At 40.2% G+C, this 16,383-nt stretch overlaps 1 protein-coding gene across 1 annotated transcript in view; it reads left to right on the forward strand.

The window, feature by feature from the left end:
- Positions 1-16,135, forward strand: part of LOC139708663 (ubiquitin carboxyl-terminal hydrolase 31-like) — a 95,798-nt gene extending 79,663 nt beyond the window's left edge. The window contains exons 7-13 of the mRNA XM_071620598.1: positions 5,005-5,134; positions 6,430-6,549; positions 8,074-8,196; positions 9,111-9,258; positions 10,125-10,363; positions 11,247-11,532; positions 12,538-16,135. Of these exons, the coding sequence (XP_071476699.1) occupies positions 5,005-5,134; positions 6,430-6,549; positions 8,074-8,196; positions 9,111-9,258; positions 10,125-10,363; positions 11,247-11,532; positions 12,538-12,677 (1,186 nt within the window). The 3' untranslated portion in view covers positions 12,678-16,135. The remainder of the gene's footprint in view (positions 1-5,004; positions 5,135-6,429; positions 6,550-8,073; positions 8,197-9,110; positions 9,259-10,124; positions 10,364-11,246; positions 11,533-12,537) is intronic.
- Positions 16,136-16,383: the final 248 nt, after the last annotated feature.

Here is a 16,383-nt window from a genome sequence, read left to right on the forward strand (position 1 = left end):
CCCGGCAATCATCGCCACATGCAGCATCTGGTTACATGTTCAAACAAGTGCTGCTTCTCGGGATGTGAAGGTGAATGAAAGTGTATACCACAAGATAGGATATTGGTGGGGAAAATTGCTGTTGGCAACGTTGAATGCGCCTCAAAAGAAAAATGGACACATCAGTGTTCTCTTGGAGAGCTTAATAGAGAAGGAGCAAGTAATAAAGAAGGAAGAGGAAAGTGTATTAAAGATGAACGAAAAAAGATGAAAAGGATGAGTAAAAGAAGAAGGGGAAAGAGGAAAGGATGAAGAGGAAGGGAAAGTGGAGAAGGAAAAAAGACAGAAGAGGTTGAGGAGGAAGGAATGACAGGAGAAAGATGAGAAGAAGGAAAGAGTAAGGGAGAATGGTCAATACAGGGACAGTGTACCAGTTGCCAAAAATAAAAATAAACTAGAGAGGGGCCGTCAAAGGCGGCAGACCCACGCCTAAGTACAAAGTCGGGGTAAACATGATGTGCATTCGGTCATCTACCAGAATTCGGCCACTTAATTGCCAGTGTGCTTTATCACCAGCCAGTGAGTTCTACCAAAGATCGTATACTGAAGTGTACGATCTTTGGTTCTACAGTCACATCACACGCAAATCACATAATTACACATACGGTATTAACACTCATTCACGTACAGGAAAGTCCTTAAGTCTCCTCCAAAAATCCATCGAAAATCCCAAATTCCACCGTCAAAAGTGCAGAATCGGAACTTTTCCAAGCGCGCGCGAATTAAGTCCAGTTTTAAGAGTATTGTCTACGCGACGGGTCGCGGAAAAAGCGCTAAAAATCGAGAAATACGCCGTTTTCTTGCGGGATATTTTGATTATAGCAAGCCGAGAGTGTGATGATATCAAAGGTCGTATGAGTGTACGATCTTTGATGGTATCCACAAAAGCAAAAAAGAAAAACAAAATGTACGTACCCTCTAGGCAATTACCCCTATGATTAGTGTCTACGGGAATTATTCAATGCAAGGGTTGAATGCAAATGTCTACTGCACCAGTATTCGGCCACCAACGAGCGCCGCAACGTCCCCGGTGCAATTTTGCACCAACAGTGTAGAGCGCGATGCATTTTCAGCGGCCTTGCACACGCATTGACATTGAGCACGCATATCGTGCAGTGTGACTGCGACCGAGCAAAATGCTCCTCCAACGAAAAAAACAATCAATGTTAATTTGAAAAATCATCAAATATCAAAGGTCGTATGAGTGTACGATCTTTGATGGTATCCACAAAAGCAAAAAAGAAAAACAAAATGTACGTACCCCCTAGGCAATTACCCCTATGATTAGTGTCTACGGGAATTATTCAATGCAAGGGTTGAATGCAAATGTCTACTGCACCAGTATTCGGCCACCAACGAGCGCCGCAACGTCCCCGGTGCAATTTTGCACCAACAGTGTAGAGCGCGATGCATTTTCAGCGGCCTTGCACACGCATTGACATTGAGCACGCATATCGTGCAGTGTGACTGCGACCGAGCAAAATGCTCCTCCAACGAAAAAAACAATCAATGTTAATTTGAAAAATCATCAAATATCAAAGGTCGTATGAGTGTACGATCTTTGATGGTATCCACAAAAGCAAAAAAGAAAAACAAAATTTACGTACCCCCTAGGCAATTACCCCTATGATTAGTGTCTACGGGAATTATTCAATGCAAGGGTTGAATGCAAATGTCTACTGCACCAGTATTCGGCCACCAACGAGCGCCGCAACGTCCCCGGTGCAATTTTGCACCAACAGTGTAGAGCGCGATGCATTTTCAGCGGCCTTGCACACGCATTGACATTGAGCACGCATATCGTGCAGTGTGACTGCGACCGAGCAAAATGCTCCTCCAACGAAAAAAACAATCAATGTTAATTTGAAAAATCATCAAATATCAAAGGTCGTATGAGTGTACGATCTTTGATGGTATCCACAAAAGCAAAAAAGAAAAACAAAATTTACGTACCCCCTAGGCAATTACCCCTATGATTAGTGTCTACGGGAATTATTCAATGCAAGGGTTGAATGCAAATGTCTACTGCACCAGTATTCGGCCACCAACGAGCGCCGCAACGTCCCCGGTGCAATTTTGCACCAACAGTGTAGAGCGCGATGCATTTTCAGCGGCCTTGCACACGCATTGACATTGAGCACGCATATCGTGCAGTGTGACTGCGACCGCGACCGAGCAAAATGCTCCTCCAACGAAAAAAAACAATCAATGTTAATTTGAAAAATCATCAAAATACGGGCCAGTTTGTGATGACGGAGAACGAACTTTCATAAATCTAGAAGGACATAGTCCCTCAAATAGGCCTAAACGTAAATTTCGGAATTCTTACGAACATTTGAACAGCGAAGTCGGATCGTTGGGGAGTTTATGTCTTCGTATGGTAGCGGAAAATCGCAAAGTGAGAAACGGGAAATTTTCGGAATGGTCACTATACCATGGGGTCAAAACTTCAAGGTCACACAGAATTTGCAAGGGTCAACCGATTATCACCAAAATCTAATCGATTCTTTCCTGTCATTATCCAAACATTCCCTGAACATTTCGTGCAAATCCGTTTACCCGTTCTCTTGTTATCTTGTACACAAACAAACAAACAAACAAACAAACAAACAAAAAAACAAAAAAACAAACAAACAAACAAACAAACATACGGAACCCTTTACATAACCCCCTGCCGATTTTCATCGGCGTGGGTAATTAAAAGAAATCAGTGTTTGCATGATGAGGGGCAAAGGATGTCTGCTATTTTACATTCTTCTTTGTATTAATGAATGTCTTACTTTTAGTGATGATGAATCAGTAAAATGAACTTACAGCCCCTTGTTAACATTTGCAGATGTGAAAAGCTTTAGTGCTTCAAAAAAGTTCTAAAATGTGAGCAAGGGATAAAAATAACCAACATGAAAATGTTCATCAGTATAATCAATGTTAAGTATTGTTGAATATACAAAATGTGAACACTAGTTTTATGGAAAAAAATTATAGAATAAACCATCACCATGACGGTTTATTGAGAAAATAAGTGCTATCTCCTTAAATTTGTGGCTTTATTTTGAAATTTGTGTATGGTAGGGTGTTTTGTGATACAAGTTGAATTATCATAGGCATCAAATGTGATATTTCGAACATTTTGTGATCACTGATCCCAATGTTAGATAGTGACTGTAAGATTGGTCCAGTCCATCAAATTTACTCCTGTGTATAACATCTCAGTACTGGGGGTGTGGGGAGGGGGTATAAATGTGGGGTTGGGGGGTTGGGGGTTGGGGGGGGGGGGGGAGCAGTCAAAGCATTGTACTGAGATGAGCCCCAGACCCACTGACCCCGCCATTTCGATTTGTCTCAAAACAGATGCCTTGTTTTTAGCTGTTCAAAGTGGACTAGCCAACTTGCAATCTAGGAATTTTGTTTTCCCTTCTGCTTCTCTTACCAGCCTCGCAGTTATTGTGTACTCCAAATGTGGAGATAAACAGACTTAGTGATCTAACAGAAGAACTAACCTTTGGGTCATAATCTGTCAAATAAACAGATGGGACACCTAACAATAATCCCACCATCAAGAATGGGAGCTAATTATTACACCTTAGAGTTGAGACTGCCTGAAATAGAACATCATTGTGTAGGACCAATGTACAATTGATGTACATTGTATAGCCAAAATGGAACAGTACATATTTGGTCAGTTTTTTTACACAGGTCATCAATTTGGACTGTCAAAGAAATATGTGTGCAATCGTGCAAGTATGAAGATGTTAGATCTTCTGTGCCATTTACATGGAACATGTCCCGCATCTAATGAATACACTGCATATCACATGCACTGAACCGAATAGAAAACAATTACTAAAATACATAACAAGTTTAAGCATTATGGTATGTCACACATTTAATGTAGCTTTTCAAAGAGTTCTCTTGTGAGATCCTTTGAGGCAAAAATACTCAACAACTTTTCTACTAAGTCACAGCACAATATACACATTGAGGTGCAAATAGCAGTAATTATGCATGCCACATGAAGACTGTTTTTTTTTACAAGAAGACAGAAATGAGTGAATACAGTGTCGGTCCAAACCACACCAGTTTGTACAAACTTGCAATCATGTCACTGAGTATACTCACTAAGTTGTATGTGTACTATTGCTAATGTGTGCGTCTCCATCATTATCATGTCAGAGACAATGCATGCATGTAATGCCTACATGTGGGGTTGCCATGGTAACACTACAGACGTCGAGATGTGTTATCGACACAGTTTGAGGGCGGATGAGAGGGAATAGTGGTTTTATAGCGAAGTCTCATTGTTCACTGGATCGTAAATGGTTGGGTCTGCCATAATGTATTCAGATCATTGTATAAGACATCTTTCCCTGGGGACCTGGTAATGAGTTCTTCACTAGCTCCTGTGCCAAGACACTGAATACATTTCAACACTGGGAATCCTGGTTGCATGTGGCAGTTGTTGCTATGTCAGGCAAGACCTAGCTCAGCTCTCTGGTTATGAGGAAGAGCCCTTGTTTTAAAGGTTCAGGAGCATGTAGTTCAAGTTTTGAATCACCAGAATGTGTTTCACACAGAAATAGGCTGTTTTTGTTTTGTCTTGTTTTGTTTTGTTTTATTTGCTGTCTTCATGTTAAGACACATGGAACGGCAAATACCACAATAAAAATAATGTGAGTGAATTACGCAAACTACATTGTAGTTGGAAGGGAGATATCAAACTGTGTTACATTGTAATTGGAGGGAATAATTTTTTATTTCTGTCTTTGTTTCCTGTCCCTCCCCTGTTTGTTTGTGTGTATTTTCTCTATTTCTTCATTATTATCATTATTACTATTACTGTTACTATTACTATCATTACTAGTACTAGAACTAGTACAAGTACTAGTAATAGTAATACAACTGTAGTACTATTACTATTACTAGTACTAGTACTATTACCATTTGCTCCTCTTTCTAACCCCCCAGGTTCTCCCAGAGAGCCCTCAGCATCTACATAGAGGAGCATGAGAGTGTGCAGAGGGAACGCTCCACCCACCAGCAGCCGGTCCGGGCCGACCTCTTTGACTGCATCGACCTCTACACCCAGGAGGAAAAGGTGTGTGTGCCGCTGCATCCAGTCTCTCCATTGTACCTCGATTATGGCAAGGGGGACACCAGGACCATTAAAAAATTTTGCTCTTCCCTGACATGATTGTATAGAGAACAGCTTCACGTAATACTGTAAAAGTTCTTATTTTCATGTGAGTAATTTTTCGCACTTAGCTGGGTAAGATAAAATTTGTGTGTTTTTAATTCCGCAGAACCAAGACATTTATTAGTGGAACATGATTATGATGTGCAAGAATATTCATATGTTTTTTATTTTCTTGCTGGTTTCTGGTCACGCAAAATTTGCAAAAATTTCCACACCAGGAAAAATTCAATTTTTACAGTAAAAGAGTAAGTAAGGCATGGATAGAGGAATGCTACAAAACCAAAATTTGATAATGAAATTACTCACATATTAGCTTTGCCCATGTGAATGAGGAACGATAAAAAAATTAAAAAACAGCAGCAAAAGGATAAGTACACTAATTCAATATTGATATAACTGTGCTAATATTTTTTGTGTCAATTTCGGAGTTCACCCTTTACAGGAATTTCCCTTCTGAACCACAGCTAGCAAGGGGCAGCCATTTGTTTTTCCTGTGGATTTTGTGATAAAAACTTACTAGGGTTCAGTATCAAAAGTCTTTTTTTTAGTGTTTTAGATTTTATGTACAGGCTTGTATGTTAGCTGTAGGGCCTATGCTGCCACATGCAAGTGACTAGCATTGGCTTTCATACATAGCCATCCATCTGTCTTCTTCTTTTACGTATTACTGTCTTGTCTCCCCCCCCCCCTTCTTTCCGATGGACTGCCTGTATCATTTTTTATGTTACCTCAATGTCTCTCTCACTCTCTGTTCTTTTTTTTTTGTAGTCAATGTTGTTTTTCAGCCATTAGTTTTACTGTCTGCCCTAATGATGTATAATTGAGCCATTAAAAGTGTCTATGTTGGCAGGGAAACATTCTTATCTCTGCATCAGTTGGCGTATGTCAGCGTAATGTGGCACAATTTACACCCATAGGTCATGAACCTTATCACATGTAGAAGTTAAGCCACAGTACACACTGTCCGTTTGATAACTCAAGATTGTTCTTAATATGTTGGCTCCTCCATAACGTGGCTGTAGGTAACCTATGGACATTTAAGAAGAACAGATATTACAAGAAGAAACACAAACTGTCACGTCAAGTAACATTTAAAGAAAAGTATGAAAAGTCCAAATGAGAGCTAGAAAATCTTGGCATACTCAGGACATTGCATTTTACAAATAAGTGTGAACAATCCCCTTTTTCTTTCCCAGCTTGGTGAAGACAATGCCTGGCACTGTTCACACTGTCGCCGGCTGCAGCAGGGAACTAAGAAGCTGACCCTTTGGTCCCTCCCAGACGTCCTCATCCTACACCTCAAGAGATTCAAGCAGGTCTGTTTGCCAGAACCTCGGCAATAATGTGGCCAGGGGTTTAGCATGTTAATATTGTGTGTCTCTGAGTATACTGAAAACACACAAATTTTCGTGGTGCATCAATTTTCATGCATTTCGTGCTACTTTTGACAAGCGTGAATTCTAAAACCTGCAAAAACATCTTCAGAATTTTCTCGGCACATTTTAAATGGGTTGACAAATGTGCAGCGCAAATTCAAGAACCCTCGAAAATGTTTTTGAGCCTCTCAGCGGGAAAAATTGATCACACGAAAATGTGGACATTTACAGTAGTTGGAATCCTGCAGGACTTAGTTACTTACTGTTGCTGCTTCATCACAAAATTTGAATAATTGTTGCACTACAGGCTTGAGTATACATTAGATGTATGTGCAATATTCATATCTAGTTGAAAAAGACTATCTCAGGAATTTCATATTTTTTCTAGAGCGAGAATACTCAAAATTTGGATTCTGTGGTGTGTTCACATGTTTTAGAATGTTTGATGTGGGATAAATTCTAAGTTTTCAGGGAAAGAGATGGTGAAGTGTACACTTGTATATAGTGATTTCAACAGGTGCAGGCAAACCAACGATTGTCAAAAGTGTAGATAGAAAGGAATTCCACCAAGTTCAAGTAAAATTGTGTCAGCGAATGCTAGGAATAGAGCATCAAGGAATTATGCACGGAACATTGACGCAGACTCTCAATGTGCCGGCGGCAGTACTCCATTTGGAAGCATGCACCAAAATAGATCTCAGGACTTGCTCGAAGAAACATTGATTTTAATCATCCCAAGATGTGAATTATTTCCCAGCTATCAGTCTGTGTCTAGGGGAGGCACATTGCTGTGATTTCTGTCAGGTCCCATGGTTATTACAAGTGATAGTGTGAGTTTTCATAGGTTGTGTACACACATACATGATATAATATGTTACATTCTAGGATAACACCCAAGAAAACAGGGTGTATTTTCAGTCAATATTCTGACCTTGCCGACAATCATGCCCTCGTAATTGATTTCTGTTTTGGAAGCACTAAAGTAACATCACCTCGAGGGACTGTGTCGGTGACTCTTTGCGGACATTCTAAGAATGTCAGGCAGTAACATCCTTTCAGGCATTTGAAATATAAGACAGGAAAAAAGATAATGACAACAAGAATGATATATGTCTCATGCATGTACGCCTGTATTTATGTATAGAACTGAGGACCATTAGGGCTTTATTGCAATTTTTTGGGGGTATTGAGTTATTGGTATCATGTTGTAGAGCTCGGTCTTCTCAACGTTGTGGTGTCAATTTTAAAGTATTTTCTTTTTCAGTGAAATGTTAAAGATTAAAACCAAAAGGGTGCTATTCTACCCTTTATTTATAAATCTACCCACTTTTGATTAAATAAACTTTGATTGTATGAAAATTGATCGTTTCATTTTTATGTATGCTCAAATCTTACAACACAATAGCGCCCATTTGGTTTATCAGCTGACGATAATATATTAATATATTTCCCTCTTTGTGATAGGTTGGGGCGACGAGGACCAAGCTTTCCACTCAGGTAGACTTCCCCATCCATAACCTGAACATGGGCCAGTACCTGGAACACAGAAGGCAGTCCCAGGGCCTGGCCACCAATGGCAATGCACAGGTCAGTCAGTGTGTGTGTGAGACGAAGCTTTTCTCTTCCCACTGTCTCTCTAATACCCCTTTCATACTGTACACGACTTTTAGCCCACTTTTGAAGCGAGATGACTTGAGCCTCAGGATAAGTTGTTTTATTTTGCCATTTTTGACCAACTGAGTTGTATGAGAAAAATAATGCGCCCATCTAGAGTCAATCAGTGTAAAACATTTGAAAGCAAACCCATCGTTGAAGGCTTTGCGTCACTGAATTATGACTAAACTTAAATCATGATACCTTTTGTAATGACATTAGCTAGGGCCTGACGCGGACCTGAACCACCTCATAGAGAGGGCTAACTTTAGCTCAAGCTACAGTGTTTTACCTTTCAAACTGGGAGTCATCTGGCTTCGGGTCCAAACTTGAAGCGGGATTCTAGTCCGATACTAGTCCGGATATGAGTCTGGTCTTTTGCTCTCATGTACATGTGTGTCATATGTATTGCAGTATTCCAGCCATAGAACTGCTTTCTGCAGTGATACCCTCTACTACAACGTGTACAAATGTTGTAGGTGCTTTATTCTAACATAAGATTCTACTCTTTCCCCTGCCTTTCTCATTGTCCAATTCACTGGACTGTTCACATTGTATACCATTTTTTCTCTATAAATGCAACTCCTCATACTGTTCAAATTGAATTCAATTCCTGTTACTTTTTGTTTTGTGATTATACTAGTTTTATTGCTTGTTAGTGAAATTTGTCTTATGCTGCTGTAGTATTCAATGGGTGAAATACATACAATTTCTGTAAATGAAGATTTGTTTTAAAAAAAAGTTTAATCCAGTCTTATCTGTAAAGAATTACTGGTGAATACACTTTCTTATTGTAACGGATGACATGGGTTGTGCTTTCTCATGTGTGGAAATGTTCTCTTACGTAGGCTGCCCTGCTGAATTCACTGACTTCATGGTCGCCGTGGAAACAGCAGAGTGGGCGTGGCAGGTCGTCGACACTCATTGGGGACTACGTCTACGATCTGTACGCTGTGTGCAATCACTCAGGGAGCCTCTCTGGAGGGCATTACACTGGTAAGCATAAAGTGCAATGGCTCAGGAGTAGAGAGGTAACTCAACTCAATACAGAAACACTTTTTCCCCCTTCCATATGCGTTCGTCTCAAGCATTGTCAGATCTTGTCTTCTCCTAGAATTCTGCCTCCCCTGAAAAAAAAAAAACAAAGAAGAAAACCTGTGGTCAAAGGAGATGCTAGGGGATATTAAACATCTCCAGCCGCACATATATATTTTTTTCAACATCTTGCAGTGGAATCTTGCGGATCTTTTACCACGATTGCCACAATGCATCCGTTCCCAGGCATGACTTTGTGTTGTGCAAGAAATAGAGAGCAGACACGACATGCACACGTGTACATTGTACTTCCTTGCTCGTAAAATGGGAAATAGCAAAAACAGAACCAAAAAGATTTAGACATGATAAGCTTGGTTAAGAAGTCATGTACTCTTAATCGATGCTCACACGGATGATGCTGATTGTAAGTTTCGAGAAAATTTGCATTCTTATTACAGTTACACAAATAACTAATGTAGAAGTGGGAATTTTCGTGCAAGTAATTTTTCGCTCTCGGCCGTGTAAGATGAATTTTGCATGTTTTCCATTCTGCGGAATTAAAACATTGAATAGTGTTTCGTGTCAAAAGCAAAAATATTTGCATGCTTTACTTTTCGAGCTAGTTTCTGGTAATGTGAAATGCACAAAAATTTCCACTTTAGCAGCAATCTACATGTATTCCTCTACTTCTTTCTCAATGAAAGAAAATGGTCCGAAGCTAAGAAATGTGAAAATTGTGATATATTCATATTTCACAGTAGCCACATCACAGGCTTGTGTTCTAGCATTCCATTTGCTACATATTTATGATTTTCTTTGACCGGTAGCTTATTGCAGGAACTCACTGGACGGTCAGTGGTACCACTTTGACGACGCCAAGGTCACCCTGATACCGGAGGAGCGCCTGGTAAGCAAGGCGGCATACCTTCTATTCTACCAGCGGCGTACCCACACCGCCGGCAGCACCACCAGCACGGACGGTTCCATGTCGTCGTCGGGGTCGGACCACTGGGTGCACCGCATGCCGGCGTACATCAGGCAGTGCAGCAACACCTCATCTGGTCAGGTGAGTTGGTACCAGAGGTGGACTGACGAGGAGGTCCCTGATATTAAACTCTTACTGTTCTCTGTGGGCAATGCTTTGGGAGCGGTGATTTAAAGAATGCTCGAGATTCGCATTTGATGCATATGTGTAGGTCATTTGTGTCACATACATGTAACATCCTACCATATAAACATTTTGCAGTAAAGCCAAAAATATAAGGAGATATCAGTATTTTTCTCAAAAAACCATACAGTTGTAGCTGTAGACATTTTATTCTAGAAATACTTTGTTATAACTATTGTTCACATTTTGTATATTAACATTTATTATATATACTGTTTAACATTTTTACATTGGTTGTTTCTATCCCGAACTCACATTTTGAACTATTTTGAATCACTAGAGCTTGATTTTTGTTTCTTCTGCAAATGGTAAATAATGCCTTTAATACAATGTATGTTTACTCAGACAAGAATAGATGCCTGTGACTGGATAAACATTATCATGTTCAGGATGTTTTGTTACGGTGTGCAATGGAAGAGAATATTTTTATGTAAATTGATAGGAAGCAATACCAAACCACAAGAATGTGTTGTTAGCATAATTGAAAGTGTTGATTGCTGAAAAAAAAAGGGGGAAAACAAATTGAAAAGTCTGACAAGGATCAATTTGTGACATACATGAATGTAATGCGGAATAGAATTGTAAGACTCGGGAGTGATTGAACACAGTCAACTTTATGCTCAACAGAGATTGTGTGACAAGTTGAAGGTAGAAAGCTTGTGTTGTTGGATGTCATGCACTGAAAATACAAAAAAAAAACCCCACATGCATGTAGTCTGTCAAGGTTTTAGATTTCATTGCTCGTATTATGATCCAAAAATCCTGTGTGTTGTGAATACAGGATAGCGTGTTTTCGTCTGGTGGCTCGTCCCACGGTGGGAATTCTCCTACGTCCGAGATGGCACCCGTAGAGGGCAACGGTCACTGGGGATTCGGTCAAGCCAAGAATGGCGGCGAACCCGGCCACAAGACCGGCGGTGCTGGCCAGCCGGACCTACCCGAGTGGTACAACCAGAATGGGGTGGACAGGGCACGGGACGGCGTCGAGCATGAGCGGTCGAAGGTCAGTGGGAGGCTGACCCCAGGTCATAGGTCGTGGCAAGGGTCACGGGATTTGATTGATGACGGTGAGTGCATTCTGTGTGCTGAGAATTACGCATGGACCACACGCTCACATTTAATGTGAGACTGTACAGGCTGTAAAAAGCTGCCAAAGTGTGATCTTTTGTTGTTCAGAGGATTGCATTGCATTTCACACAAGCCCATGTCCGAGTGTGATACCATTGTTGATTTTTAACTATACTTTGTGTGGTCAAGTTTTGAAATGAAAGATGACATCTTTCTCAAATAAGTCACATACATTTAAAAGCATTCTGTGTCATGCTAGTCATTTAGACTCAGAAGTGCTGAGGCACAGAAAATCCATCAGCTCTGTCCTAGAATGATTTGCTTTGAGATGCTTGATGTGATTTCTACAGTGTAAACAGAGCCCTTGAATATTCTAGACACGAGGTGATTCATATGGACAAGTATGTTCTTGAGTAAGTGCAGAGACTCCAACTCTCCCGTTTTCGACGGGAGATCTCCCGCCGAAAACCCATTTTTGCAAAATCTCCCGTTCTCCCGCTGGAGATTTGATTTCTCCCGCCCTGGCTCTGTGTCTCCCGGTGGAAAGGATTTCTTACTTATTGCTATCGTATGTTGAAAAAATAAGCCTTAGATAGCACCAGAGAACATCTAGAACCCCAGAAACTTCGCGCTTCGCACACATCAACTTGGAGTCTCCCGTTTGCTAGGGGTTTCGGGTGGGAGAATCTCCAGATCAGAAGGTGCTTGGGGTTGGAGTCTCTGTAAATGCTTTATCATAGTTTTTGTGTACTGAATTTCATATTTTCATAAAACTATTATGCTCCTTTTTGCGGTACTTTAGTTTGAGACATTTTTATTTTGGAGATGCATTCTAAAAGAGCTATTGGTAGATTTGCCTGAGTACATCTCATTTGGCAAATGAATGTTTCGTATTGCTAATGCAAGAACTTGGTCATCTTTTGGAAATTCTCCCCAATCGACGTAGAATGAAGGGTTAAAACTTGGATCGTTTTTTACCTATGTTCTACCTCCTTGCGTGGCAGATGACAGCGGGGGATTCGACGCCCACCAGAGGCCGTTCGTACGGAGCGTGGCAGGGAACCTCAGGTCGCCGCTGTACCAACGAGACTGGCAGGAGTACGAGAGCGACAACGACAGCGTGCTAACGGAATCTTGCGTATGACGCAGAGATCTACAGACATGTTATATGCGTGTGTGACTGTGTGTTCGTGTAGTACATGTATGTGGGATATGCAGAGTATATATTAAAGCCAAAGGCAGGATGTAAAATCCGGAAGAAAAAAAAAAAATGACAGGGTTTGTCTACACATGTATGTAATGCCAAATTATTATCCTCTCCATCTCGGCAACATCCCTCAGTTCTACGGCGAAAATAATGAAGCAGTTCACCTCGTGTCAGATATCTATGGTTTGATTTTATGTTACACCAAACTTAAAGGCTATGCTTTGTACGTGGGTCAATGAGAAGCTGTTGTGGCTCGATGGATATCATTCACAAACTGCCAATAATAAGGTCCGTGGTTCATGTCCCCCCGCCCATGGCAAGGCACCATTATCCTTATTGCCAAGTCTTTCGGAAGGGACTTGGCATGTCCCGTGGTTGCTTTGCCATCAACAGTTCTTTGATTCTTTAGCAGCGACTGAAAGCGGATCGGTCAAAATCACTGCAATTCAAATATCGAAAACAATTTTTTATACGTCATTATTTCTTTCTTTTTTCATTAAACTTAAGATAACATTTGAAATAGCAATTCTTTGCAGTATGAATGAAGATCAAATTTTGTGTTCTGTGCCAGATTTGGGGGCCATTTTCAAAAGATAAAGATGTTTGCCCTTGGTACAAAGTGGTAGACCAGAATAAGTGAAAATGGGTTGTAACTTGCCTTGCCTTCAAGAATACCAATCATGTGTGTTTAGACCTGTGTGATCTGGGTCCCGTTTCATAAAACTTGCTATCAGTAACAACTGCCACATTTCTATGACAAATTTGTTCTCAGCCAATCAGATGCAAGGATTTCAGTAGCTTATAACAACTACAAAAGATATCTTAACTTGTTATCAATAACAAGTTTTATGAAATGGGGCCCTGGTATACACATATTTTTTTGTGTTCTGATTATGTGCCAAATACGATGGGAGTGAAACACTTTTCATGTATAACATTTGTTTAATTGGGAGCTGCCATATAAGTTGTGATCATTCCTGAAGGTGCAATGTCTGTTGACTGGGGTGCCATGTGTAACATCCAAATGGTGTGTGCTGGTACTGCATTTGTAACAATTGGTGTCCTTTGTACTGATGCCCGTGCACTGTTGTCCCAAAGTCCCTGAATGTATAGTAAGTTTTCAAATGGCTCATCACACTGTGTATCAATGGAGTGCCACAGGTTTCAGCTTGGTACACGCTTGTAACTGTAAGAAGAAGAAAGAGTTTTATGTAATGAAATGAAGGGTGCCCATGGTATTTATCTTCCTTTTGGCATTTTCATTTTGAAAGGACTGACAGTTAGTTGTACTATTTAGTTCCTCACATGAAGGCAAGATAATGATGTCACCTCAACACAAAACGTCTTTAAGATGTAACTATTGCTTTAACACCATAATGCAGATTGTATATTATGTATCACCCATACATTCAGCAGACTTTCATAGTAATGAGTACTGTGTGAGCATATTTCTCCACTCACTTGATTGATCAGTATTGGTATTGGAGCTTGGTGCTGCGTGTGCCGTTGACTTTGCAGGAAGAGACCCGTGACGGAAATCTTGTATGTAAAGTATGTGAGATGTGAATCGAGCATGTCGATGTGGGTAGGATAAACAAGTTGTGTTTCCTTGGACAGGGATATTCTGTGTTACGTGTAGTTTGAAATCCTGTCTGTTGGGGGTTGTAGGGATGAGCTCTTTCATTTGTACACATGATTTGACTTATCGTCCAGTACTGGTCTGCTTGCCGTACATCCAAGACGTCATCTGGCAGACGAGAAAGTGTGCAAGGACAGATTCCATCCAGTTTGTGGAGCAGTGAGTTGGTCGACTGAATTCATAAAAGTGAGACGCAAACTTATTTGCCCACATGGATGGATATTGCGTGCCCATTTCCACGTACTTGCATGGTTAAAGTTGAACACAGGCGCACAATTTCTTGCGGGTTGTCAGTTGCTTAATGGGGAGCAGGGTACTGTGTCTCTTCCATGCCTTCTATAACACCTTGGCAAAGAAGTTGTTTCCTCTGAGTTCCAGGCAAAAAAAAAAAATAATTGTCTAAATAAGAGAGTACTTTTTACATCTGTTAGAACCCTTCCCTTTGTACACTCACTACACTCATGGCAAGGTAAACTTTTGAAGCTGTTCTGCACAGAATTGCGTACACTGCTATTATGCGAGCACTCTGATGAGCAAGTCCTAATGAACATGTTTGATAGATAAGCTTTGTCAAAAGTGCATCCAAGTTTTGCTGGTTTCGTGAATGATTTATGTCAAGAAGTTAGCCTTGATTTATTGTCAACATCATTCGAGTGACTCATAACTGATTTCATATGAGCTCATTCTTCTTATGCTAACACACCATAGGATCACATTTTAGTACTTGTAATGTGAAGTTCGTATCACACATATTGTACATTGTGTATAAAAAGATCTACTTTCAAATCATATTTTGTTTTGTCGGAAGGTTTATATTGTACATTGTTCATGTATACGGTTTGAAATGCAACTTGAGAAAGGGAGGAGGTTGCAAGTGTTATCGCCAAGCAATACTGTGTTTTTACTAATGTGCATCGAGTGTGTGGGTGTATTATACAAGATGAAGAGCACGTGTTTGATGTCCTCATCTCCGTTGTTTGTACCCAAGTAAACCAGTGACTATGCACTCATTCCTACTATTAAGTATAACTCATTGTGCTGGCATTCTGTAAGGTTTTGAGCTCTGTCTATTCATATTATTGCCTCAGAGTTGATATCATGGTTTTTTGAAATGTTAAGCAGTGATTTTTTTCATTCATTTATTTATTTTGTTTGTTATTTTTTATCTATTTATTTATTTTTTGAAGCAGTTTTAAGTTGTGGTGCATGTAAATCTCAAAATCATGCCTTAAGATCAACTTTTTTGTTTTCTTTTTCCATCGAGAACAAAAAGAGTATGAATTAGATTGTAGTCAGCAGCACCTGCAGAAATGAACAAAGAAAAAGGACAAATCAAAAAACCCTTGTTACTTGTGTGTTACGCATGTGTTGTAAAATGTGGGATTAGGCAGTGCAGGGCATTTAAATGGCAAAGTTTATGTACACATTACTTGAGCTGTTTATGCAAGTATTCCATATGTCCACACATTACCACACCAAGTGTAGATACAAATCATCTTGATACACACCCATGTGCATACTGCAGGGTCTAACAAAGATCACATTAGCAGCAATTCTGGAATTAAAGTGTTGAGTAGAGTTGTGTTTGGTCATTTTGAAGAGAATAATGATTCCTGACCATGCATCACAAAATGAACAAGAACTTGCCCATCCCAGTTTTCAGTGAGGGCTCAAAATAGATGAAATGGCTCACAGTTTATTATATCTGTGTATGACCAGTGGATCTTCTGTGTAATTCAGAAGTTTGGGATCATAAAACAAAGGGCAAATTATCATTTTCTTCTTTTTCTTCTTTTTTTCTTTTTACTGACTCCTTCTCAAAAAAAACCCACAAATGTAATTGGTGTAATTTCTTCCCATTAATACAGATGGGATGGGAAATTCCACTTGTTTTGAGTCATGTGTCATGTTAAAGCTTAGGGTCTGCTCTTTCAGAATCTGCCCTGACCTGAAAAGCCATGTCTGGCGACTTTTGGTGGTTTTGTGATACAGGTCACATCTATA

The sequence above is a fragment of the Diadema antillarum genome, unplaced genomic scaffold (genome assembly GCF_040938485.1).
Source record: "Diadema antillarum isolate AM-2024a unplaced genomic scaffold, OU_Dant_1.0 seq00001365_RagTag, whole genome shotgun sequence".
In the NCBI taxonomy this organism is placed as follows: domain Eukaryota; kingdom Metazoa; phylum Echinodermata; class Echinoidea; order Diadematoida; family Diadematidae; genus Diadema; species Diadema antillarum.